Genomic DNA, 27296 nt, shown 5'->3' on the forward strand with positions numbered 1-27296 from the left:
ATGTCTGACAGTGAGTTGGTGATCTATACGGTCTCTGAGGTTTTTATCGCTATATTATGTTGTTTTGGAAATCTGTTGGTGATTTGGGCCGTCTGGTCGAGCCGGGTTCTTCGTAAGACCACATTCTGCTTTGTTGTATCACTGGCAGTGGCTGATTTTCTGGTGGGCGCTGTGGGCGTACCTCTGGCTGTATTAATTGAGCGAGGAGTACAGACGAGATTTTACACTTGTCTGTTCATCAGCTGCGTGGTCATTGTGTTGACCCAAGCCTCCGTTCATTCCCTGCTCGCTATTGCTGTGGATCGATTTCTGCGTGTCTATAATCCTCTCAGGTTAGTCCATTTATTAGTTACAGTTTTTACAGTATCGGACTGATAATCTATACAAATGGGTGCAACGTGAGCTCAGTGTCACATTGTGTCCATGTTTCTGAACTTGAGCAGAGTTGTATGCATTAGAGGTCTTCACGGAGGACCCGTACGGTCCAGGTCTATCTTTCAAAGGGTGAGTTGGGTCTTGGTTGGTCCCAGTTTAATTACTTTGGGTCCTGGGTCTCATTAACATTGTGAGTCAATCGGATAACGACCGGCCGTGATCAGAGTCAATCAGCTCTAATGTGCTAAAGCGCATGTGCAGTCTCAAGCGTGCCTCTGGTTTCTATGGCTATAACAACTGGCTCTTGTTTTGAAAGTTATGCGCTGCCCTTTCTTTCTCCCATTTTTATAATAATATTATTAATGAACTATCTGTGCTTCCTGAGATGGTAGCAAATAAGCAATGCTAATGTCAAGCCCATTGTACTGCACAAGCAACTATGGGCCCTATTTTAACGATCTGAAACGCAAGTGCGAAGCGCAAAGCGCAAGTGACTTTGTGGGCGGATCTTGGGCGCTGTTGCTATTTTCCCGGCGGGAGAAATAACTCTTGCGCCAGGCACAAATCAATAAGGGGTTGGTCTGAAGTAGGTTCATTATTCATAGGTGTGGTTTGGGCGTAACGTCAAATAAACCAATCAGAACGTCATCCAACATTCCCTTTAAACGCAAGTGCGCAAGTTCCATGGCGGGTTGCTATTATTATGACAGATTTACCAGGCGCACGCCAGGAGCGGTTTACAGCCGAGGAGACCCACATTCTTGTAAGAGCAGTCAAAGACAAAGAAGTTGTTTTGTATGGGGATGGGAGAAACCCGCCCAAATCAGCGTCGGTTAAACAGACGTGAGAGGAAATAGCCACATTGTCTCATCAGCTGGCATCCCCATCGTTGCGCCAAGCGCTACAATGATGTCAGGAGACGTGGGAATCCCAAGCTTGCAAGCATAAATCGGGCACGCCGTGTAACGGGAGGTGGATCTGCCTCCACACATGACCTGACGCCAGCAGAGGACATCGCTGTGTCCACCCTCACCGCTGAAAGGGTTTGGGGGCTTTGAAATCGGACCCAAGAAACGCAAGCAAGTTCCAACCCCAAAGTACACTTACAAATCAAGTTCATATACATTAAGGTTTCTTATGAAAACATTTTTATTATTATTTACATCAAATAAACGTAATACAGCCACACAACAAACTTATGAAAATATTTTAATCGTTATTTGCATGATAATTTTTTAACGCAGCCACACAATAAATAAAAACTATCACCACAATGCTCACCACTATGATTTCCCTTATCTGGTGTATTAATATTTTTTATTGTAACAATTTATGATTTGCAAAAATAACTGTTGCATCTGTGTAGATTAGATAAGCAAAGTGTATGCGCGTTGTGCACGCTATACATTATGGTCAAGCATGCGCCCTTAAAATAGCATAATGAACCACACGCAACGCGCCACTGACTTTAGACTAGTTTTTTTTTGGTCAGTGGCGCAACTGTTTTTTGAAACTGCAAAATAGCAACACGCCTCATTTTTTGCGCTGAACCGCCCAGGAAGCGCAAGTTCATTCCCTATTTTGCCGACGTGCGTCTGTGGAGGGAAAAACCCGCTGTGCGCCGGTGCAAAATACGAATGATACATGCGTCACTGACAAAGTCAATTGCGCTGGGTGCAAGATAGGGCCCTCAGATCAAATGAGCAAACGGTAGCTATGTCAGCTGACTCAAGATACAAAAATGCAAAGCTGTAATGTAAAGTCACCCGTCACAGTGACAGCAAGTAGACTCTTGAATCTGAAGTAATGTGTGGATTAAGCTCTTTAAATCTGCAAGAGGGGAATAGAAAGAGAAAGGCACTTTTACTGCTTCTGCTCTATCAAATAGAAAGTGAAGAAAGCTACATGAACCATTATAACACCGATCACATCTATAGACCTGCACCGTCTATCATTAATATACTTTACATATTATTGTATTCAATAGAGTTTGATAAAAGGGGTCATCTACACATCTTCAAGTATTGCTTTATATATCAGTGCAAAAATAGTAACATGTTTTTGTGGTGCTTTGACAGTGTCAGCTTTGTTCATGGCAAATAGAGTTTGGGGTAGTTAATTTTTAACTATAGCCTACTGTGAAATTATTATATATATGATAAAAAATCAAAGCATTGGGTTAGGTCATACAATACTAGTTGTTTGTCACACATATAGTAGACAATGTTTTGTCGGTGGGTAATAATGATTGCCTTCTTCACTGGCTACAACCACAAGTATAGACCCCTTCACAGTTCACGTCACAGGCGTCATATTATTCGGTATCGTCAAAAATGCCTACTTGCGTCGTGGGCTGTGAAAATCGCACCAAGTCTGCCGTTAAGTGTTTAGGGATTCCTGCAGAATCTCAAAAACAAAAAATACAACATCTGTGGCTGCAAGCAATTAAACGTGCAGACTGGGACAATGCAAAGATCAAAGAGGCTTGTGTTTGTAGTGCTCACTTCATTTCAGGTAAGTCATAATTTTTCAGCCCTGTTAGATTAAACTAGAAAGCCTGTATGGCAGGGCTATTCAATTAGTTTGTCGTGGGGGCCAGTTTATGAAAAGCATCTCAAATGAAGGGCCGGAGATATAACAGTGATGACGACTACATTTTCCTACATTTAAACATACTAATGTTATATTTTGAAACTGCATAAAAACTAAATCAGTGCATTGTACAATAGGCTTTTTCTACAAATGTGTATTTTGAAACTGCATTCAACAACATTAGTACATTGTAAGATGTCCAAGTATGCTTTTTCTACATCCAGACATGTTCATATGTTGTATTTTAAAATTGCATAACAACATAAGTGCATTGTAAGATGCCCAAGTAAGCTTTATTCTACATTTAAATAGGTAAATAAGAGCCATATCACACTCATTGAGAATTTAACTCATTTACTCACTTCAGTACACATAATAAAAAAGTTTATAACATGGAAGATAACATTGTTTTATGCAGTTTTTTGTCAAAGCTAATTATTACAGTAGCCCTATTTAAAATACAACAGCCATCTTAATAATTGGCAAACATTAGGCTAGCTTCTAATAAAACAGAATATGTTTTTAGATTGCACAAGAGCAGTGAAATCAGGTGTATGTTTGTCAGCACGATACGCATACAGTGGTGCAGGTGCTGGGCTGTGAGCGACGGGCGATTAACTGTTACTCGTTTTAATTGCATTCTTGTGTGAGAACGATGACTCGCATAATATTTGAGCCTTTGTCTGCTTTGAATTTTGGAAAAACGGCAGGAGTTTCATTTATTAAGACATGTAACGTAAATGTCATTGTGGATAAGCAAGTCATAATTGAGCTGACATATCAGACAACAATTGTCGGAAAAGGCAGTGTTTTTAAGCTGGAAATACAACAAATAAAGTTAAAACAGCCATAGAGTCCGGTCTCTTAACTCACCACAGTCAGCTATCGCGTCTTGAGACGCGGGCGCGAGCGGGGGAGGCGATCGCGTTGAACTTCTGGACCAAAGCGCGAATATAAACACGTAACACAGCTGCTCGCACCAGTCACGTGACTCACGCTCTGCAGCTCATGCTGTATGAAACAGATGCACGCGCATCAGGCCCGGATTAAGAATTCGGAGGCCCCTGGGCACAATGTCTTGTAGGCCCCCCCACACACACAATCAAATTGTATATAGATATTATATGGTTCTTTTTGTTAGAAACACCTCTACGTTTACAGGATTTACACTGACACATTACAGCCGGTGATCACTACCTGTAGGACAATATCAATACATGTAGATATTTTTGTTGCAAGCAGGGACCTGCACAGGGGGCAGATGCTCAAGTGAAAAAAGGGAACTTCTCTTAGGCCTAATTCTTTTTTTAACAAAAGATTAAATATATTGACACAACTTCCTTACCAGTTTATTTTAATTCCTTCACACACACCCAACTGTTTCATACTCTACAGATTTCTACAAAATACAACACAAAATACAAGACAGCAAATGATATTGTGATACAATTATACAATGTGCATGTTTTCTGTTCTACTAGCAGTGGCGGCTCGTGACTCCTCATCCGAGGGGCACGAATTCAAAATAAGTGTTCGGAGTATCATGTGTGTGGTTCCCTTTTCCAAAATATGTGTCCTGCGTGTTGAGAGATCATGTGTGCATCACGTGTTTTGTCAAAATAAGTGCCTGCTGCACACGCATCAAAACCGTTTATGATAAAAGAGACGCTCATGTTCCAAAAGACACTCCCTTAATATTAAACTCTGATTACGCATGAGATTATGCGAGTATCTTGCAAACGCGAGCGTCTCTTTTATCATAAACCCTTTGACGCGTCTGCAGCAGACACTTATTTTGGCAGGACACGTGATGCACATACGATCTCTCAAAGTGCAGAACACATATTTTGAAATTATGTACCACACACATGACGGGCTACATACATGTTGTGACGAACTTCGCATCGTGCGCCCTCAGAAAAAGAAGTCACCAGCCGCCACTGTCTACTAGTTTCAAATATATTTAGAATAAATGACGCACCAAGGAGAGGGTACAGTTTCACTAATAATGTGTTTGTTTATTTTGCACGTGGTAGTAAATCTTTTTAATTCTTTTGGTGTTAAAATTACACATCTTTACACTAAACTAAAATAGGAGGGTTGCTGCTATATTGTTAATTTCACAGGAAAAATGCTGCAAAAATAGTGGGAAAAAAACACGACAGATAGATTGACAAAATACGACAAAAAGTATTGAACTTTAAACTAAAATATGTTACTATTGGCTAATCTACACTTTAGAAAACGTATTATGAGTCATGTTAAGACAAAAATTGTCTTTTGGATAATTAGCTGAAAAACTGAGGTACTGGTAGTTAAGTAATTTGATCTCCACTGACCTCCCCACAAGTCAAGAAAACACAGCTGGAATACGACCTGTGTGAAGAGCTCATACCTGTCTGTCTGTTGGCGATGTTTGCACTGTTGCGCACAGATGCAGAAGAGGAAATACGTGTGTTGCGCATAGTCGCAAATACGACAAACTTTCTGCGTCTGTCTTTGTCTCGCGCGCGCGTTTACGCGCAGCTTCCAAAGCATTCTCAACCACGGACAAGCGCGGACGGCTCCGTTCGACACATACGCAGTACAAATGATTTCTTATACAAATGATTACTTTACCAGGCTGTCAGAGCAGCACTCATTTACAGGACATTCACAAATTCAGGATAGATGAAGAAAAGTTATGGACTGTCTGATAAATCAACTGTGCACTGCTGCTTTTCTCACTCATTCTGAACTTAAACTATGAAGACTACTGCCACCCACAGTCCGCTCGATTTAGCGCGGGGTTATTTGCGCTTAAATAATTAATCAAAATAATTAAGAATTGGTTTTCACATTTTATTTTCTCCCGTCGCTTGGGCCCGAACTGCGCGTGGGCCCCTGGGCACGTGCCCATAATGCCCATTGGATAATCTGGCCCTGTCGCGCATCAACTCGTAACTGTAGGGCCCGTTGTCTAAACTTACTAAATTTATTCTAGAGATGTCTTTTTTACAGACTACATAAAGGGCCGGATCAAATTACCTTGGGGGCCGGGTCTGGCCCGCGGGCCGCCAATTGAATAGCCCTGCTGTATGGTATGATGAACAGTTTGACCCCATGCTGCGCACGCACCCGATAGTCATCAAAGTTTACAAACCTTGAAGGAGTCTATATTTCAGATCTGTGGGAAATACCTCATTAAGTCTTTTCATTGTAGCTTGTTTGGGTTCAGTTTATAGAGTGTTGCTGCAACATGACTCTCATTGAGCATAATACTGTGTGTTTATTATTTATGGGGGGAATCAGGGGGGCGATTTTGGTATTGATAGGCTTGTGTGTGTGTGGTGGGGCCGGTTCAGGAGAAAATTGCCAGGGACGAATTTTGTTCCCAGTCCGACCCTGTATAAGACTCTGACTAACCTACACTGAAAAAACTTTTGGACATCAGTTGCACATAATTAAATTAGGTTTTCTTAAAATGAAATTAACATTAATAAAATTTAAGAAAACTTGATTCAATCATTTTGAACTGCTGTATATAATTAAATTACGTAGATCCAACAATTTTTTTAAGAAAAATAATTTTAAGAAAACTTAATCATGTGCAACCGGAGATTTTATTGCTGTAGAAAATGTATCAATATTGTGGATTAAATTTTCCCCAAAAAGGGACAAACCCATTTGACCCAGATAACGACTTTCTCGCTGTGTGTCACCCGTCTCTTTCAATGAAGCGTTTCTAAATCTGGTTGTCATAATCAAATGAGTACCATTCACTCCAGTAACTGATGACTGATGAAAAATGATGTGAACTCCACTGCTTCACTCCCATTGGTAGTCACTCCCAAAAATTTTAATAAAGTTCAAAAGTAAACTCTCTTGCGCTGCTGGACACGCCCATCCCCTCGCCAACGGTCATTTTCGCTCATGTCGCCGGAAGTCGCCACGCTTCTTATGAAATTAATGAAATCGGGTTGCTCTGCTAATGCTAGTCATTGGCGGTCTTAATGGGGCGTAAGAAATAATAATTTGACATCCTCCTAAACCATTGTGTGTAGTACAAAGTACAACATTCATTAACATTTGTGATTTAAATGATTCAGAAAGAACACAAAGTACAAGGACAGCCATAAATAAATGCACCTGCTTGTGAAACTTCTTCTAATATTAATTTCCTCTTATTTCAGGTACAGAGGAGCGATCAAAAAACAAAACCTGTGGGTAGCGGTCACCGTCTGTTGGGTTTCTGCCTCTTTTCTGGGTTTCATTCCCCTGCTTGGATGGCACAACAAAGATCCCACAACAAATGGCACCTCAACCCTCACATGCCGATTTCTTACAGTCATTCCCATGTCGTATATGGTCAACTTCGCTTTTTTCATTTGCATCCTCCCACCCACTGTGGTCATGTTCGCTCTCTATTTGTATATCTTCTGTACGATATCTAAACAACTGAGAAGAGGAATTGGTCAAGCTGTGGAGTCCAGGTCCTTTTTGCAGAAAGAACGTGAATTGGCCAGCTCCCTGGCTTTGGTGTTGGCTCTGTTTGCTATTTGCTGGTTCCCAATTCACATAATGAACACATTGAGTCACTTTTACCCGAGTCTAAACATGCCGTCTCTTGTCGTTCAAATAGGTATTCTACTTTCTCATGGCAACTCTGCAGTTAACCCAATAGTGTACGCTTTCAAGTTCCCAAAGATTAAGACTGCATATAAAAACATCTTGATGAAGCTCATAAGAAAAAAGCAAAACACCGATCAAGGCAGCCAAAACTTGGATAAAACCGCTACCAGCTCCAACACTAACATCAGGTATAAAGTGAAAAACACCCAAGATGGTTTTGATCATTAGTTAAGATCTTTAGCACAGGACAGTTATGTAATCTCCAATAATATTATGTACTGCATTATATTACTGATACTGAGATATTTCAAGCAATACCGTAGTTTCCTGAGTATGTCTGCAAATAGAAGACTGATAGCTTTATTGCAAAAACTTTCAAACATAGCCTGCTTTTTTTTCTGTATTGAAGAGACAACTTTAAACTTTATCAAAAGCATTATCTTAAAATTATCACAGCATCTCGCTGCACATCCGTCAAAACACACATGCTGAAGTTTTAAAAACAGCATTCAAGAACTGTGCGAATACCACACTGCTGAAAAAAAAAATGTTATGTAGAGAATTTTACATAAACTAGGTCAATTTTGGTATACTGTAATATACTAGCAGCCAGACTAATGATTAGCTAATCCAGGGGCAGTTTCCTGGACAGGTTTTAGCTTAATCCAGGACTAGGTCTTGGTTACAATAGGACATTTAAGTGGTTTTTACAAACAAACCTTACAAAAACAAATACTGGTGTGCATCTTGAGACAAAACAATGGTACTGATATTTGTTGTCTTACGTAAGTGCAAGATGTTTTTAAATTAAGCCAGCACTAACATGCATTTTAGTCTGAGACCAGGATATGACCTGTCTGGGAAACCAACCCTTAAAGTTTGGTATTTTAATTTGTACGATGTATTTATATTTTAGTTGAGATTTAATTGTTGTAAAGCACAATCTGAAATATATTAAGTATACTTTCTTGTGCTAAAATAAAACCTTTCAAGTATACTTTGTATGCTTAAAATAATTTTATACTGTATGGTTTATTTTTATACAGAATACTTTGGATACTGTAAAAAGATTTGTTGACACCCTGACCTGAAATAACCTTTGTAGTTTAGGGCCTGCATCACCTAGTGGTCAAAAGGTGTAACAAAGCTTTCAAAAATGTTAAGCTAATACATTTTGTAAAGAGTGTTGACAAAAATAAAACACCTCTCACCCACACAGACACCTAAGGTGAGCTTCAAATAAAGAGTCATCAGCTACAGAAGGCCAAAAGTCAAACCTCATGCACTTTTTATATGCTACAGGTTAGTATACACTAAAGGTGCTTAAAAGGTTATTCACGTCGATGCCATAGAAGAACCTTTATTGTTTCCTCAAAGAATTTCTTTAATACACTTTTATAATCTGAAAAGAAAACTTTTTCACCTTTAAAAACATTTTGTGAGGTTCTTCTATGGCACCTTTATTGTTTCTGCAAAAAGTGAAAGCTGCTCTACTTACAAAACTTACTTCAATTGGTTTTAGCTCAAAATACCATATAGATAATTTATTATGTTAAAATTGCCACTTTGTAGGTGTGAGCAAAAATGTACCATTTTTGGGTGTGTCCTTTAACATGCAAATGAGCTGATCTGTGCACTAAATGCAGTGCTGTGGTTGGATAGTGCAGATTCTGACATCACAAGGGGAGCCAAATTTCAATTACCTATTTTTTCACCAAAACTAAGTTACTGGGTTTATATTTTTCATGTTTTCTAGCTTGATAGAAGCACTAGGGACCCAGTTATTGCACTAAAATATGAAAAAAGTTTTCTTGATGTGTCTTCTTTAAGCAAAACATTAGACTTAAAAAAATTACTTTAATTGGTAACACCTAAAATATTTTTAACTTAAATATTTAACAAAGTATTTAAGGGGTTAAAATATAAGTATTTTGATCCAACTTTTACAGTGTAGGTAACCGTAATGCCGAACAACTAATTTTACATGTTCTTTAAATTGTATGAACAAAATTTCTTAATTTACTAAGACTGAAGCTATCATCTTTTACATAAAAGTTAATTAAGATTAAATACAAATACAAAAAATTATATAAATAAAAGCAATATTCTTGCCTTTGCCTCGCTAATAGCTCACAGATGAATTTTTGTTACACTGGAAGTTTTCTTAATCTTTTTCCTTTTTATTTTATTTATCTTTTTGTTTTCAATTTGAATATGTACTTAATCTCCTCCTTCAAGGTGGGTGGGGGTTTGGGGTCCACTAAAGTTTGTGATTGTTCGTGTTTGTGTCCACCCTCAGTAGTTGTTAATGGGGGGAAAATAATTAAAGGGGCCATGGCATGAAAATCTTTTTCCATGTTTAAGTGCTATAATTCAGTTCCAATTGCTTCTATCAACCTAGAAAATGTGAAAAAGATCAACCCAGTAACTTAGTTTTGGTAAACCATTCTCTGTAAGCACGTGAAAATTAGGTAATTGAAATTAGGCTCTCTTTATGATGTCATGAGGAGATCTTATTATAATAATACCGCCCCTTAATCTGCACTATCCAACCACGGCACAGCCATTTAGTGCAGAGAGAGAAAATAATTCACAGCACAATTTCAATTGCAACAAACTGTTTTCTGTTTTTTTATTTTTTATTATTGAATATAATCAACAAGTATAAAACACATTTTTTTCAATGCCACATGAACATGAGGCATTACTTACACATTGTTCACAAGTTATCAAAAAAGAAAATAAAAAAAAAAATTACAAAAACTTGAGTATTTTTAAAATATTATATGTTTTCTGAGCTTTTTTGTTCTTAACTTTTTCCAAAGGGGTAAACTGCAACAAACCACCATCATTGCGATCAGTGTTTGAATTTCATCAGCTCATTTGCATTTTAAAGGACACACCCAAAACGGCACATTTTTGCTCACACCTACAAAGTGTCAATTTTATAATGTTCTAATAAATGATCTATATGGTATTTTGAGCTAAAACTTCACATACACACTCTGGGGACACCAAAGATTTAATTTACATCTTAAAAAAGTCTTGTGACAGGGCCCCTTTAACACATTTATTAGTATTGCTGTCTTTCTTTCCCTATTCCTATAAAAAAGATCAGTAAGATCAAAAACTCAACAGTAAGGAGACAAGCTTCAGTACCCAAATCGAAATCAATCATCAACTTTAGATTTAATAAACTAACAGCTGGTGGCGATGTTGGGCTACAGTCACTGTTCAAACTGGATTTAAAACATTAGTTCCTAGTACAACAGATGCATTCAAATACCCACACTTGTGGTCTTGGCGTACACACGATAGGAAGTGTGCAAGACTGTCCCATGTCTTAAAACTGGCAAAGTTCAGTTCCCCTAAACCACACCACACTATCTCGAACACTGCTTCGGAGCGCTATTCAAGGCTAAGAGTATCCCATATGCATACATGTTCTGGGTATAAATCGTGAGACTTTTGCCCAAACTTCTTAACTTTAAACGTTGAATTCTGGTAGTAAAACGGATGAAGTGTTGCACATTTCACTGGTGCACACGTTTTTTTGTAAAACATCTGCAACTGCTATTACCACAAAATTTGAAACATTAATAGGACTTCTTAATAAACAATAAACTGTAATAAAGTTGCATGCACAAAATGAAGAGTTTTTACAGGTGCAAAGAATTCAGATATTTCAAATGAGAAAATAATCTTTAAAGCAACACCAAAGAGTTTTTTTTACCTTAAAATAACTTTTCCAAAAAAGTTTCAGTGGTTCATCCACTCAAAACAGGGTGAATGGCACTTTCACATTCACTTTGCAGCCCTCTATCGGTCAAAACCGCACTAAAGAAGTTTCCAACCTTCGGGTAGTGGTCCTGTAGTTCGAGTGAAAACTACAAAAACTTGCTTTACAGCAGACCTACAATCCAATCAGATGCTGCAGTATTTACGACAGTGGTAATGAACAATTACGCTTCTAACCTGTAGGGGGAGCAAAGAGTAATAAGTCTTTAGTGCTGCTTTAAGTCCAGCAAATGTTCATTTCAGAGTGTTTATGTGTTCATTTTATTTAAAGAAAATTGTACAAATATTTATTTTAAGTAGCCTAAATAAAAAATGAATATGTTTTGGTGCAAATTGCTGTCACAACCTGGATTAACATTTTTACAGTTGCTAAGTGTGTCCCATCAGATGAATAATTCAACATGCACGTTTAAGTTTCACAATCACTAAAACACTTGGGCCAATTACAGGAAATATTTTGGTGGGTCTTAAAATAAATGATACATTAGGACTAGGCCTTAGTTTAATTAGTATATAATACTAGTTTGTGTGCATTTTGAGGCAAAAGAAAAGTTACAGATTTATTTTAAGACATGTCAGTGCAAGTTTTTTCAGTTTAGACAGCTCTTACAATTATTTTAGTCTAATCCCTGTCCGGGAAACCACCCTTATATGTGTGTGAACCCCTCGTTGATGTCAAGCTCTACTCAGCAACCTAAAGTGCATTTAAGCTATCAATTTTATTATCCTGGAAATCAAACCCTTCGAGTTGCAATCACAATGCTTTTAGCTGATTATTTTGTTCAAATGAAGAACTTTCCCAGCTGTTAATTGGTAAAAAACTTTTTGTTTGTGTGATGTCAAATCATCAAACCACAGAATAAACAAACTCAAACCACAGCAAAAGGCCAATAGAAGCCAAGTTCTGCATGAAAACCACGGCCCTGTGTGTACACTGAATTTTTTTTCCGGTTGCACATAATTGAATTAAGTGTTCTTAAAATGAATTTTCTTAAAAAAAATTGTTGGATCTACGTAATTTAATTATGTACACCATGTCAACATGATTGAATCAAGTTTTCTTAAAATGAAATTAATTTTAGTTAATGTTTATTTCATTTAAAGAAAACCTAATTTAATTATGTGTTTTACGGATGACCCTTACAGTTATAAAAACGACCAGGAGATGCAGGGTAGACAAAACAACAAATATTTTTCCCATAGGAACACATTAGTAGTCTTAATCAAGCAGAGCTAGCATTTCTCCATGCTCACGCTGCTACTACTATTCCTCCTATAGAGACAGAGCGCCGCGCGTCATAACCTGAAAACCACGCCCACCGGGGGGGAAAACAATCCAACCGTCTCCATTGACTTTGTATTGCGAGAGGCTGCCTCCTTGTCATTGTCGTTTTTGGGGTCGACAGCTTATAAAAACTTATTTACAGATTAAAATTAAAAACAGAATAATACATAAAAGCTGCTGTGTGGCAAGGTGTACAGCTAAAAAGCCAAAAAACCCAGAAATAAGTTTTTTTTAAGCTGTCGACCTCATAAAACGAGCGTTTAAAGAAACAAAAGTGGAAACAGGCAACTTTTCATAGTACTTCTATTAGTAGAACTGCGTCCACTAGGGGGAAACGTAGTCGGCGATCCACTTTATTCTCCTTAAAAGCTGGGTTTTACGGCTCGACAGCTTATAAAAACTTATTTCTGGGTTCTTTGGCTTGTTAGCTGTACATATTGTCACACAGCAGTTTTTAGGCATTATTCTGTTTTTTGTTATAAGCCAGAAATGACAAGGAGGCAGCCTCTCGCAATACAAAGTCAATGGAGACGGTTGGATTGTCCCCCCCCCCCGGTGGGCGTGGTTTTCAAATTTGCATATCGGCGCTCTGTCTCTATTGAATGTTACGGACGCCATTTTAACACCGTGGCGCCGCCTACCGAACGCTCCATAGTATTCACAGGTCTACTGGTAATTTACACAATACTATCAAATATGTTTACAAAAGTCATACATAATACTCAAATACAGTTTTCTACAACTAAGACATCAAAATGGCATGATACACTATTATTCACAAACGCAACATGGATTCATCCAATTACGTCAATAGAAGCCCCCTATAACTTCTAAATAACAGGTATCTAAATACATTAATAAATGTCTCAACATGGTATTACTGCATTTTGTCCTCAAACATACACTCAAATGACTTAATACATAATACCCATACAAAACAACATATTTTCACCCAACCTTTCAATATGTGTGTACATGTTATGCAGCATGTGCATCATAGTTCTTAACTGGTAACTTCTTGACACCTCCTCCCCCTTCCTTTGGACACCCTTTGTGGTGTCCTGGAAAGGAAATCCGCTGTACAATTCTGTGTGCCTGCACATCAAAGTCAAATGGTTGCATTGCCAAAAACCATCGTCTAATGCGAGAATTGGTGTCCTTCATTTGGTCCAACCACGTTGAGGCTCGATGGTTTGTCTCAAGAGTAAATTTCTTACCTAATAGGTAGTATTTAAAACAGTCCAGTGCCCACTTTACTGCCAGGCACTCTTTTTCTACAACAGAGTACCTTGTTTCTCTGGGCAGGTGTTTTCTGCTGATGTTAGCGACAGGGCATAATGTCCATGTTTTATCTGTAAAAGCACTGCACCCAGTCCGTACTCCGAAGCATCAGTTTGCAGTGTGAATGGTTGGTCAAACTTTGGGCTCTGCAAAACAGGTTCAGTTCAGAGAATTTTTCAAGTCGATAAAAGAATTATCAAGGTCTTTAGTCCACACAACCTTATTGGGTTTATCTTTTTTCGTGAGGTCAGTTAGAGCCTTTGCCCTTAAAGCGAAGTGTGAAATAAACCGTCTATACCATCCTACTAATCCTAGGAAAGATCGTCCCTGTTTCTTTGTGGTTGGACGCGCAGCATTTTTGACAGCCCTCAATCTTCCCCATCTGTGGTCGTATGACCCCATGACCCAGGACGTGTCCCATGTATGTTGTCTCGGCTTTGGCAATGTTGCATTTGTCTGGTCGTATTGTCAGTCCCGCTGCTTTGATTTTTGAGAGGATCTCCTTCACGTATTGTAAGTGTTCTTTCCAGGTCTCGCTGAAGATAATTATATCATCCAAATACGCAGCCGCAAAGTCCTGTGTAACCCTCAGAATCTGATCCATCAGCCTCTGGACCGATGTCCAGAAGTTTTTTTCAGTGTATGGTAGAGGTTGTGTGAATAAACAACCAGAGATCTAGAGCTGTACTTTACCATACAGATGTGCCAGTATAGAGAAATGATGTGTAAACCCAGGTGAAAAAGTAGTACACTTCCATAATGTACTTAAAATTCTCAATTTTCTCATTTTCACAAACTTATTTTGTACTTAATATACTTAAAATTTTAAGATTATTTAAGTGTACTTATTTGTGCTATTTTGAGAGACCATGAATATGAAATAAAATGTGCTAATTTAACATACTGGCCTCTATCATACACCCAGCGCAATGCAGTGCAATGCGTGACGCAAGTGTCTTTTCCTAGTTTCAACCCGGCGCAATGATCATTTTCACGTTTAGCGCCATGTTGTTTAAATGGCAAATGCATTTGCGCCCATTTTTGCCCCCTTGGGCGTTCTGATATAAAAACGAGGTGTGTTCAGGCGCATTATTGGCGCGTTGCTAGTTTGAGGCAACTAAAATAAACTACACCATTGACCAACAAAAACCTGGTCTAAAGTCTATGGCGCAATATGTTTTTGTTATTTAAAGAGCGCGTTAGTAATATGCACCTAATGGGACGACAACGCGGGTTTGCTTATCACATACATGAATGCGCAGCAGCACAAACTCTTTTAAATATGAAAGATTAAAGGATTGAAATGTAAAAGATTATTATTGAGTCTCTTGGACATAAATGAGGACCGATTATGAGATGTTAGAAGGTGTAAGAGCTGCTTCACCTGCAGCCTGGTAAGTAAAGAAATGCTTTGCTTTAAACAAATGCATCTATTTTTAAATGTTTTTTTAAAATGCTACCTCACGGATTTATTGTATATGATGACTCTGTACCTGTGGATATGGTGGGATGAGAAACATTTTTAAGTAATGCTTTAAAAAAAAACTCATGGCGCTGTCCGAGTGCTGAAACGTGCAGAGAGCCGTTTGTAAATTCTTTATCTCCTGTTGTCACGGTTTATGAATGCATTGTTTCCTTCCTGATTCACATGGCTGTGTTGTGTGTGTGTAGTGGGCGTGTCCGGCACTTACCTCCAGCGCAGCTGATTGTCATTACTCGCTCCAGCTGCAGCTCATTTACTCGGCTATATATACTCACCCAGTTTCTCGTGTCCTTTGTCAGATCGTTTGTGGAGTTGGTGGAGTCTCCTGCTGTGTGTTCCAGTCTGGTGTGTTCCTGCTCTCGTGTTCGTGTTTTCTGGATTGTTATGTGGATCATATCATCGACCGGATTCATCAGTTTCACCACGCTGGCCATCTCAGTTTCCTGCGTCACCCGTCCTGCTGTCATCATTTCAAATCCTTCTGTGTTTTCAATAAACAGCTTAACTTGCATTTGCTTCCTCTCATTCTTCGTGACACCTGTTTATTACAAATAAAGTATTTTTTTAGAGTACAAACCTTTTCTTACATACTTGTAAATTATTTTTTGATGATATTGAATAGCCATACATTTACAACAATTAAAAGCCTGCTATTTTTACTTCCATGACTAAAAGAAAACGGGTTTTAAAGGTTTTAATAAAAAAATAACAATTTCAATACAAATGAAAAACAACACAATTATTTAACATTAATCTTAAACTGGGGATCTTCTTCCTCCGCTTACTTTTTCAGTTTACAAAGTCCGTCATCTAAATAGGGATTAGACATAGTGCCAGTGCAACTGGCTTTTAAAGGGGATGAGAGATAAGACTCTCATTGGTTTATTGCACATTACGCCCAAAATACTCCCATTACTCATTAAAAGAATATGAACAACCCTTTTCGACAGAGCAAAAACAGAGCACTTTAAGTACACTATGGAAGTGAAGTTTTTTTTTCACCTGGGCATGCTAAATTTCTAATTTTACACTCACTAATGTGGTCATACACGTCCTCCAGATGCCTCTGCAAGTGAATGACGGATTGTGGTGCCATCAAAAAGGCACAAAATCCCTCTCACGCACCTTATTCTGGACCATTCCCCCTTTGGTGAAATGATCTGCCTATGACCACAAGATCAACCAAGTTATTAGCCATCTTTAAGATTTAACTGTCTTTATGGCATATGATAGAGTACAGAAAAAGTAAATAAGTACTATGGAAGGATTTTTCAGAATTATTAAATATTCTGCATGATCCCAGCAAAACATAGACAATATCCCAAAAAGCTTCTTGTGTGCTTCATGAAAATCTGAGGATCTAAAATGGTCAATGTAAAAAATAAATATATTTTATTAGAGAGTAAAACCAAAAATTTTTCCTATTTGAAATGCAGATTTTCAATGTGATCTCCCTCATGTTTCTAAAGTAGGCTTACGTCACTGAATTAAGTTTCTTAGCCTATTCTATTACAACCCAACGTATGTTGTGACATAGGCACGTGTGTCAAGAGGAGCTGCCTACAAAAGAGGATTTCCTATCGTACCCACCACTGCCACAAGTAAGTTCCACTTTTGTTTCTTTCCTTCGGCTTCATCATGTCTAGAAGTGAGTTGGTGATCTATACGGTCTTGGAGGTTATAATCGCTATAGCATGCTGTCTTGGCAATCTGTTGGTGATTTGGGCCGTCTGGTCGAGCCGGGTTCTTCGTAAGACTACGTTCTGCTTTGTTGTATCACTGGCTGTGGCTGATTTTCTGGTGGGGGCTTTGGTCGTACCTCTGGCTGTGTTAATTGAGCGAGGAGTACAGACAAGGTTTTACACTTGTCTGTTCATCAGTTGTGTGGTCATTGTGTTGACCCAAGCCTCCGTTCATTCCCTGCTCGCTATCGCTGTGGATCGATTCCTGCGTGTCCATAATCCCCTCAGGTTAGTTCATTTATTACAGTTACAGTTTTTTGGTATAAGATTAACTTGTGTAACAGAAAATGTATCAATCTTGTACATTAAATTGCATAAGCAGGAAATCTCTGACAGGACGTGATGTTCCATTTATGCCTGTCCAATCAATGCAGGAAGAAATGTGGGGAAAGTTATAAAAGTTTGGATGTGAAATCAAAATTGGCATTTTTTTACTTTATGATATATAAACTTTACTTTGTCCCTGCCAACGTTTTTTTTTTTGTGTGTGTGTTTATTTTACAAAACGTTGAATGCCTTCCAGAAAATGTGTTTTAATAAATATAAACACAATATATCAAATATAAAAAACAGACCCTCTGCTTTCAAAAAAGCTTCATCCTATTTTCATTTGTTCTCTTTTTATCACCTCTCAAATATGGTTGGTCTCTTAAAAAATACAAAAATTTGAGCAAAAAAGTGAGATAATTGCATTTTTGTAAAGGACCTTTGTTTGAGATCAGATATAAAACGATGATCAAAATATACAAAAGTTTTTACTGTTTTTTGGATCAGTGGATACGTCAGTGTTTTATAAATTGGGTAAGTGCTCCACCTAATAGCCAAAATATGGATTGCCGTAAAAACTCGTCAATGGGGGGTAAAGAGTAAAAAGAGTATTCCACTTTCATAAAAATCCAAATAATTTCCTCACCCCCATGTCATCCAAGATGTTTGTCTTTATTTGTACAGTCGTGAAGAAATACATTTTTTTAGAAGACATTCCAGGATTTTTCTCCATATAGTGGACTTGGAACTCAATAGCATCATTAAAAAAAGTACTTTTAAACTACAACTTCTCGTCTTGTACTAGTCGTAGAGCTGCACGATTCTGTATAAAATGAGAATCACGATTCTTTTGCTTAAAATAAAGATCACAATTCTATCATGATTCTCAAGAAATTTGTTAGTTTTTAGTTTTACAACCTCTGAACATTAGTTTAACAGTAGTTTTTACAGGTGCAAAGAATTATGCTTCTAAAAGTTTCAGATAAGTGTAGATAATCTTTATATTCAGTTCATGTTAATTGTAGAGTGATTATGTGTTCATTTTATTAAAAAAATTATAAAATATACATTTTAAGTAGCCTAAAAAAAAACTTTTGGTGCAAATTGCTGCCACATGGATTGACATTAATTTATGGTAGTGAGCTATGACGCAGTTCGAGGGCAACCAATCGCAAGGCGGAAACGTCGGCAGCAACCAATCGGAAGGTGGAAACCTCCGCTTAAGAGGATTCCAGAGAATGCATTGAGCATCAGAGCGTTTTTTTGATGCTCTCGCTGGCGGCGTGAATGTCCATTGGGTGAATAAATGCATGCACGCTTAATCTTCACGCCCACTAGAACACTTGGGCCAAATACAGGAAAACGTAATGTAAGTAGTCAAGTGCAAAGACAGCAAGTGTGGTTATTTGGACGCAGCCAATGTTTCCCTCTGTGCTAAAAACCCTTTCGGAAGATCCGGAATAAGATCCTATTTTTGGTACTAAAACAACGTCAAGGTTCTTGTCGGACATACCTGCACATTGCTCTGCCTCACTCATTCTCTTTGGTATCTGTTTCTTTCTGTCTAACTTCTCGGCGAAAGCATCCACTGTGTAGCGAACACGAGCACAAGCACATCTGGCTTGCGCAATAATAAATGTGACGTAAAGACGTCATCGCGGCCGCTGTGTTGCGTGTTGTCGAGAGAACTGCGTCTTTCCTCCTTAAAAATATAATTAATCACCTGAATCGTCAAAATGCTGGATTAAAATAGTTTGGGGGTTTGAATTGATCTTTTAATGATAATCGTGCAGAATCTTACGTATTCCATAATCACGTCAAAGGGTCACGTGTTACATATGTGAAATGCACACTAACGGACCATTGTAAACAATAAACTGACAGAAAGACATTAATTAGTTGCACCTACAACAACGTCTGAACGCTTCTCTTTATCAACACTTGTTAACACACTTCCTGTAAAAACTAAATTTCATCTCGACTGAACAAAGAAAGACATAACCATGTTGGATGACATGGGGTGAGTAAATTATCAGATTTATTTATGAAAGTGGAGTAATCCTTGAATGCGATCAATTGTGTATCTCTGATTTTTCTTCATAATCTTTCAACATAAGATTACTCTAAAAAATGCGGGGGTAATTGTTAACCCATCATTGGGTCAAACAGGGACAAACACAGCCATCAGGTTGAATTAACCCAGAAAATGTTTATATTTGGGTAATTTTGGGATGAAAAAAACAGCATTTTTTTAGATTATAGTCACTTTCTCTACCTCTGCCTCATCAGCTGATATCATTTGGGTTATTGGGTTGTGACTTTAATATCTGAGGTTAGCGATTTGGAACAAACACAAAAAAAGGTATGAAAATAGTAAAAATGTGATATCCTCCTGACCATTGTGTGTAGTAACACACTAGTTACTAATAGTAATAGTTAACACTATTTTTGACTGATATGATTCAGATAGAACACAGAGTACAAGGACAGCCATAAATTAATGTACACACTTGCGAAACTTCTTCCAGCAATGTTATAAGACATTGACTTAAGATGTTTAATATTCATTTCCTCTTATTTCAGGTACAGAGGAGCGATCAAAAAACAAAACCTGTTGGCAGCGGTCACCGTCTGTTGGGTTTCCGCTTCTTTTCTGGGTTTCATTCCCCTGTTTGGATGGCACAACAAAGACCCCACGACAAACGTCAACTCAACTCTCACTTGCGAATTTCTTGCAGTCATTCCACTGTCGTACCTGGTCAACTTCGTATTTTTCATTTGCATCCTCCCACCAACTGTGGTCATGTTCGCCCTCTATTTGTATATCTTCGTTACGATATCTAAACAACTGAGAAAAGGAATCGGTCAAGCTGCGGAGTCCACAACCTTTCTCCAAAGAGAGCGGAGATTGGCCAGCTCGCTGGCTTTGGTGTTGGTTTTGTTTGCCATTTGCTGGTTTCCACTTTACATAATGAACTCATTGAGTTACTTTCACCCAAATCTAAAGATGCCGGCTGTTGCCTTTCACATAGGCGTTTTACTTGTGCATGGCAACTCCGCAGTTAACCCAATAGTGTACGCTTTCAAGGTCCCAAAGATTAAGACTGCATATAAAAGCATTTTGATAAAGCTCACAGGCTGGAAGCAAAACGTCGATCAAAACAGTCAGAACTTGGATAAAACTGTCAGCAGCTCAAACACAAACATCAAGTATAAAGTGAAAAATGTTCAAACACCCAAGATGGTTTTGACAATCAGTCAAGAACTTTAGCATGGGACGGTTACATAATATCGAAATTAATTTGTAATATTATTTAGAAATGTAATGTAATGTTAAAAATATTGTGATGTTCATTATTTACATAATTTAAATGCCTTACTGCATTATATTACTGATATATTAAGGTGTTTCAACAGTTTAATGAGTATTTCAGCTTATGAGGCAGACAAGAAAAATAATAAAAATTATAAAAATACATAAAAATAAAGATGCCATTGGCCTTGTCTGTATTGCAAAAAATAGTGTGCTATCATTTCTGTTTAATGCAGTTGTCAATCTAAGTCTATATTGCAGTTACGGTTTACGGTTTCATAACACATAACAGTCTGAATGTTATAAAAAATGCATTTAAGAAATGTGTCGAGTGCCAGTTTGCATTTGTATATCCATCACAGCCACAGTTACACATTTTTTCCATTCACCACCACATATGATTTAAAAGTACATTTCGAACCCTAGATAGTTCTTCTCCTCCATTTGCTACCCACTGAACTATCTGCACACATCACCTTTCCATCTGCCGAGGATTTAGTCCCTTATCAGTAATGAATTTTGGCTCAGATGCCGTCAGTTCAGATAATTCTGCCTGCCAAACGCTTGGTCATAGTTTTCTTAATTGATTTGCTGGCAAAAAGCCATGAGAAAGCCAAGTCCAGCTGGTAGCGTTTGGAGTATACGGCAGAAAGGACTGGATGTGCTCCTGTATTTCTGTAAGTCATAGTTAGCATAGGCCACAATGTCTCAGTGCATCGTCATTTCGGCATCATTCCAGGTGGCATAAGGAGAAGCAGCAGGATTTATGGTAGTCATTTCACACATTATTGCCCTTTCTAAGAGGACCGAGTCTATTCTGCTGAGCGAGGTTAAAATTGTGAAATACATTATTTTGGCACTGTGTTGAAGAACAACCTTTGAATCGATTCTTATCAAATGCATAAAACCAGGGATTTAAAGCCACACACTTTGTCCATTGAAGCATTACCGTATTTTATATGCAAATTTCATTTTTAACCACATTGCATGTATTGCTTAAACCTAATATGTTAAACGCCTACATATAAGATGAGGCAAATGTGCATGTATATGGATATACATAGTTCGCTGTAATTACAGAATTGTGAGTTTGCCACTGAGACCTCAATAAAAAATTACATACAGAACATTTAAACTAAGTGTGTCCCAATAGAGCAATATTGACCGGTAATAACGCCCCATAATTATCGACATCATGTTACTAATACTCATATGATAATATCGTAAATAATTTAGCACCCATTTAAAAAAGAGCCACAATGGTTAGAAACTCTCTTTCTGCATTCTTTACAATTGTCTTTTGAGAAGGGCTTTGAACCAGATTTTTTCCCAATTGGTTGGTTCCGAACAGAAACAGTATAACCCTAAAATTGACGTTCCTGAACGGTTAGAACAAAACAAATTACGTTTCCGAACCGGTTAATATGTTCCATGTCAGCTGTGGGACAAATAAGTAGGCTGATCATTAGGACATTAAACTTAAAAAATTAGTCTACATATTTTTCCTTAAGTCTCTATCTTGTCATCAAACATTAAAAAAGGCTACATTATGTAAGCGACATAACTCTAATTCTGACATGCCTACATTTGTTTCAGCATTATACATGAATTAAGACAAGGTCAATTTCTGCCATGTCGTTTATTGGCAAACAACAAAAAGAAACAACCAAAAAAAGAATACTGTGGTTCGCTTGCTTTTTGAAACGCGTCTCTCCGTGTATGCACTTTTGAGGGCACTTAAACACGCACAAACGGAGGATGAATTCGAAACTGCGCTTCGGGAAGAAGATGCATAATAAACAGTCGCTCCACATAAAAGGAAAATTACGTCGTTTTTTCAGTGCTTTATTCCCCAAATTTATTTTTATGGACTACAGTATGAGACACAGTAGCGAAGTCTCTCTCACAAGTTTATACATCAAGAGTTCTAATCTTTAAAGGGCATAGGGATAATCACGTTTGATTTTAACCGGACAAATTGAACCGCATGTGCGTCTGTGCATACAGAAAGTTGGTTAAATTGTTTAAAATCACTTGCAAGCCTTTGAAATGCGTGCAAATGATCAACTTTCAACCTATTTAAATTTGCGTATAAATCATGTGAGCCGAACCGTGAGGTGTGATCTGTACAGATCACTGATCAACTGCGATCCGTTACACCACTAATTAGTATTAAAAAACTAACATCTTGAAATACTTGGTACCCTACACAAATTTACCTCTTATGATTTTATCATTAGAGACTTGGGCTTGAGTATAGGCTCCTTGCTGGTGGCAAGCTTCGCATTTCTTGAACTTCACCGAGTCATATTGCACAGAAATCTTGTCAAAGAAGGAAAAAAATAATGGTATTATCCGGTTACCATTATTTTAAATAAATGTTTCTGTTCCAGATTTTTTTTTTTTTAGTTTCTGGTTTCGTTTCTGTTCCTTGCAAAACATCAAAAGTTTCTAGTTTTCGTTTTAATTTCATGAACCGGTTCAAAGCCTTGCTTTCGAGAAAAAACTATGTAAACAGTCCTAAAGATGAATTTCACTGATTATTATCAGCCCAATAGATATTGCACACAGCACAATGCTATCTGTACCTTTCACATTTTCGTTTTTTACTGAACACTCTTAAGAAGAAAGGTGTTTAAAAGGTTTTTTCTTTTTGGTTCCTCAAAGAACCATACAGTTAAATAAGCTGTATGTACAACCCCAAATCAGAAAAAGTTGGGACACTGTAGAAATTGTGAGTAAAAAAGGAATGGAATAATTTACAAATCTCATAAACTTATATTTTATTTACAATAGAATATAAATAACATATCAAATGTTGAAAGTGAGATATTTTGAAATGTCATGCCAAATATTGGCTCATTTTGGATTTCATGAGAGCTACACATTCCAAAAAAAGTTGGGACAGGTAGCAATAAGAGGCCAGAAAATTTAAATGTACATATAAGGAAAAGCTTAAGGACTAATTTGCAACTTATTAGGTCAATTGGCAACATGATTGGGTATAAAAACGCCTGTCAGAGTGGCAGTGTCTCTCCGAAGTCAAGATTGGTAGAGAATCACCAATTCCCCCAATGCTGCGGCGAAAAATAGTTTTCTGAGTTTCTCAGAGAGAAATTGCAAAGAGTTTGAAGTTATCATCATCTACAGTGCATAATATCATCCAAAGATTCAGAGAATCTGGAACAATCTCTGTGCGTAAGGGTCAAGGCTGGAAAACCATCCTTGATGCCCGTGATCTTCGGGCTCTTAGACGGAACTGCATCACATACAGGAATGCTACTGTAATGGAAATCACAACATGGGCTTTAAAATACTTCCTGAAAACATTGTCGGTGAATACAATCGACCGTGTCATTTGCCGTTGCCAGCTAAAACTCTATAGGTCAAAAAAGAAGCCATATCTAAACATGACCCAGAAGCGCAGGCGTTTTCTCTGGGCCAAGGCCCATTTAAAAAGGACTTTGGCAAAGTGGAAAACTGTTCTGTGGTCAGACGAATCAAAATTTGAAGGTCTTTTTGGAAAACTGGGATGCCATTTCATCCGGACTAAAGAGGACAATGACAACCCAAGTTGTTATTAGCGCTCAGTTCAGAAGCCTGCATCACTGATGGTTTGGGGTTGCATGAGTGCATGTGGCATGGGCAGCTTACACATCTGGAAAGGCACCATCAATGCTGACAGGTTTATCCAAGTTCTAGATACATATGATCCCATTCAGACGTAGTCTCTTTCAGGGAAGACCTTGCATTTTCCAACACGACAATGCCAGACCACATACTGCATCAATTAAAACGTCAAGACTGCATAGAAGAAGGATCTGAGTACTGAAAGGGCCAGCCTGCAGTCCAGATCTTTCACCCACAGAAAATATTTGGCGCATCATAAAGAGGAAGATACGACAAAGAAGACCTCAGACAGTTGAGCAACTAGAAGCCTGTTTTAGACAAGAATGGGACAACATTCCCATTCCTAAACATTGGTCCTCCTCCAGCTTTTCCTTATATGTACATTAAAATTTTCCGGCCTCTTATTGCTACCTGTCCCAACTTTTTTTGGAATGTGTAGCTCTCATGAAATCCAAAATGAGCCAATATTTGGCATGACATTTCAAAATATCTCACTTTCTACATTTGATATGTTGTCTATATTCTATTGTGAATAAAATATAAGTTTATGAGATTTGTAAATTATTCCATTCCTTTTTTACTCACAATTTCTACAGTGTCCCAACTTTTTCTGATTTGGGGTTGTAGGTTTTTGACTGTACTAAATAAAAAAACACTATAATATATTCCCACACTGTAAAAAAAAACTTGTTGCAATTTAATTAACTTGTATTTACAATTAATTTTACAATTTATTTCTTGACTAGTGAGGAGTTGCTATAAATTATAAAAATAAATTTAAATTAGATTAAGTTATTCAAACTTTCTTTTTATAATTTACAGCAACTCCTCATTAGTCAAGAAAGTTGAAATGAATTGTAAATTCAAGTTGAATAAACTTTAAAATGAAAGTGCCACAAATAATTTTTACAGTAGTTACGTTTACATAATCAGTTTGTAATCGTATTGATGGCTCAATCGTATTGAAAGCCTTTATGTAAACACATAAATCAATACATTTAAGATGCAAATTTGGATCGTATTGAAAGGGGTGGTGTACTCCAATCGTGATCTGAACTTCAGAAGAAAAGTATGCATATAAACCCGTGAATTGTAGTATTTTCTCAATCGGATGCAAAAATATATTGCGCGCATGCACAGAATATTTGTGCTGAAGTTTACATATTTACCTCTTATTTACGTATCACATGATTCTTGTCACAGAAACATGCAATAGCATGGCAATAGCAACACGATTTATTAAGGTAATGGGGTCCTCTGCTTTTTTCGAGTTCAGATTTGGACTACTGTTTAAACTGTCTCCGTGGGTTTTTCCTGCAGGTTATTTGGACTGTGAATAGTAATTGGGATACTTTTGGGATAGTTTTGAATGTCCATGTGGATGGTTTTGAAACGCAAAGCTGGCAACCCAATCCAATTGCAATGTTTAGGGTGCATGCTAACTGTATTGTCATAACTTTCAATCGTATTAAATTCAGTCGGTTTGACAAAATTTTGTGCATGTAAACATAGCTGCTGTAGCTATTTAGGGAAACATGTTAAGTTCACATACATATTTCTCTGAAAAACACAGCCCAATCTCACGAAAAAAATATTTTACGAGTTGGCTTAATCGTATGATAACATACAAAGTTAATCATGTAAAAACGTACAAAAACAATAATGGAAACCCACGCCTAACCCCAACGTCACAGGGAAAAATGGCAAATCATATAAAAATGTACAAATGTGGTCGTACAAATTTATACGAATTAGCCACCTCGTAAAATATGTACAAACTGCCATGAGATAGTATTGGGAAAACAATGCGGTACCCAGTTATTCTCTTTTTAAAATCTGATCTGAAATGTCTGATTTTGTTTTGGTCTGTGTGATCCTGTCCACTGTCAATTTACCAATTTGTGTATTTCGAAAGCTCCATTACCACTCAGTTACTCGGTTTCTGAATTAGACTGCGGTACCACGTTTAGCCGCTACGCTCTGTAAAAAAGTAAAAGTTAGATCCACTTGAAAAATTACTTCAGTTGTAACACCTAAACATTTTTTCAACCAACCAACGTTACAAATTAAAGTAATCTTTCTTACGTTTTTTTACCATAACTTTTTAACTTAAAGTGAGAAAAGTTACGTTTCTAAAACTTAATTGGTTAGGTGTTTTTAAGTTGATCCAACTTCTACCTTTTACAATAGTCAATGTAACACTTTTCAGATGTTAAAGGATCTTTATGGAAGACAAGGTTTTGCTAAATAAGGCTCTTCTATGGCATCGTGAAGCAGCACCTTAATTTTTAAGAGTGTATATGAGAGATTTTTTGCTAGTTTTATCATTCACTAGTAGAAAATCGTAAGTTAAATATATAAGATTAATCCTTTCAAGTCAAATGATTTGAGGATCATTCATATCATGAGGTCTAGAAATTAAAGTCCATATCAGAGCTTATGGCTCTCCTGTCACTCATTCCCGGAAAACCGCACAGACTGTTATGCTTGATGACAAGTCTGGACCGAAAGGTTTGCATGAGCATTGGGAAATGAATTTCAGCTCCATTTTCCTAGTCTTAAAGGCTCATGCCTGCTTTACCTATTCTAAATTATTGGCCACATGCAACAGACCAGAACAAGATCATGTCTGACGCCAGTAAAATTACAACCTATGTTTATTTATTTACTTGCAAGCTTCTGTTTTTCAGTATATGTTGTTTTTGGTGGTATTTAGTCAGAAATCTCACCATCTCTATGATCTAACCGTCTCAAATCCTACGCTTCTAACATAATTTAATCAATCTGAAAGAGACATTAGAGCGTCTGAAACGTTTTACTGGAATGAAACTAATCAAAGAGATTGCTTATTAAGACATCCTCCAACAGTACAACTTTTGGACTGAACATTGCTGCAGTAGACAGATCTTAAAGTGGTTG

General features: G+C 37.5%; 2 protein-coding genes across 2 annotated transcripts; both read left to right on the top strand.

Moving 5' to 3' along the window:
• On the top strand, nucleotides 1–8912 carry LOC135769848 (adenosine receptor A1-like). Its single transcript, XM_065279375.2, has 2 exons — nucleotides 1–332; nucleotides 7140–8912. Exons 1-2 carry the CDS (start codon nucleotides 1–3, stop codon nucleotides 7804–7806), a joined length of 999 nt encoding a protein of 332 aa, XP_065135447.2. The 3' UTR covers nucleotides 7807–8912.
• Nucleotides 8913–17021: 8109 nt separating this feature from the next.
• Nucleotides 17022–20922, top strand: LOC135769849 (adenosine receptor A1-like). Its single transcript, XM_065279376.2, has 2 exons — nucleotides 17022–17395; nucleotides 20018–20922. The coding sequence occupies exons 1-2, from the start codon at nucleotides 17064–17066 to the stop codon at nucleotides 20703–20705; spliced, it is 1020 nt and encodes a 339-aa protein (XP_065135448.2). The 5' UTR covers nucleotides 17022–17063; the 3' UTR covers nucleotides 20706–20922.
• The last annotated feature ends 6374 nt before the right edge of the window (nucleotides 20923–27296 follow it).

Source organism: Paramisgurnus dabryanus, chromosome 7 (assembly GCF_030506205.2).
Source record: "Paramisgurnus dabryanus chromosome 7, PD_genome_1.1, whole genome shotgun sequence".
Lineage (NCBI taxonomy): Eukaryota > Metazoa > Chordata > Actinopteri > Cypriniformes > Cobitidae > Paramisgurnus > Paramisgurnus dabryanus.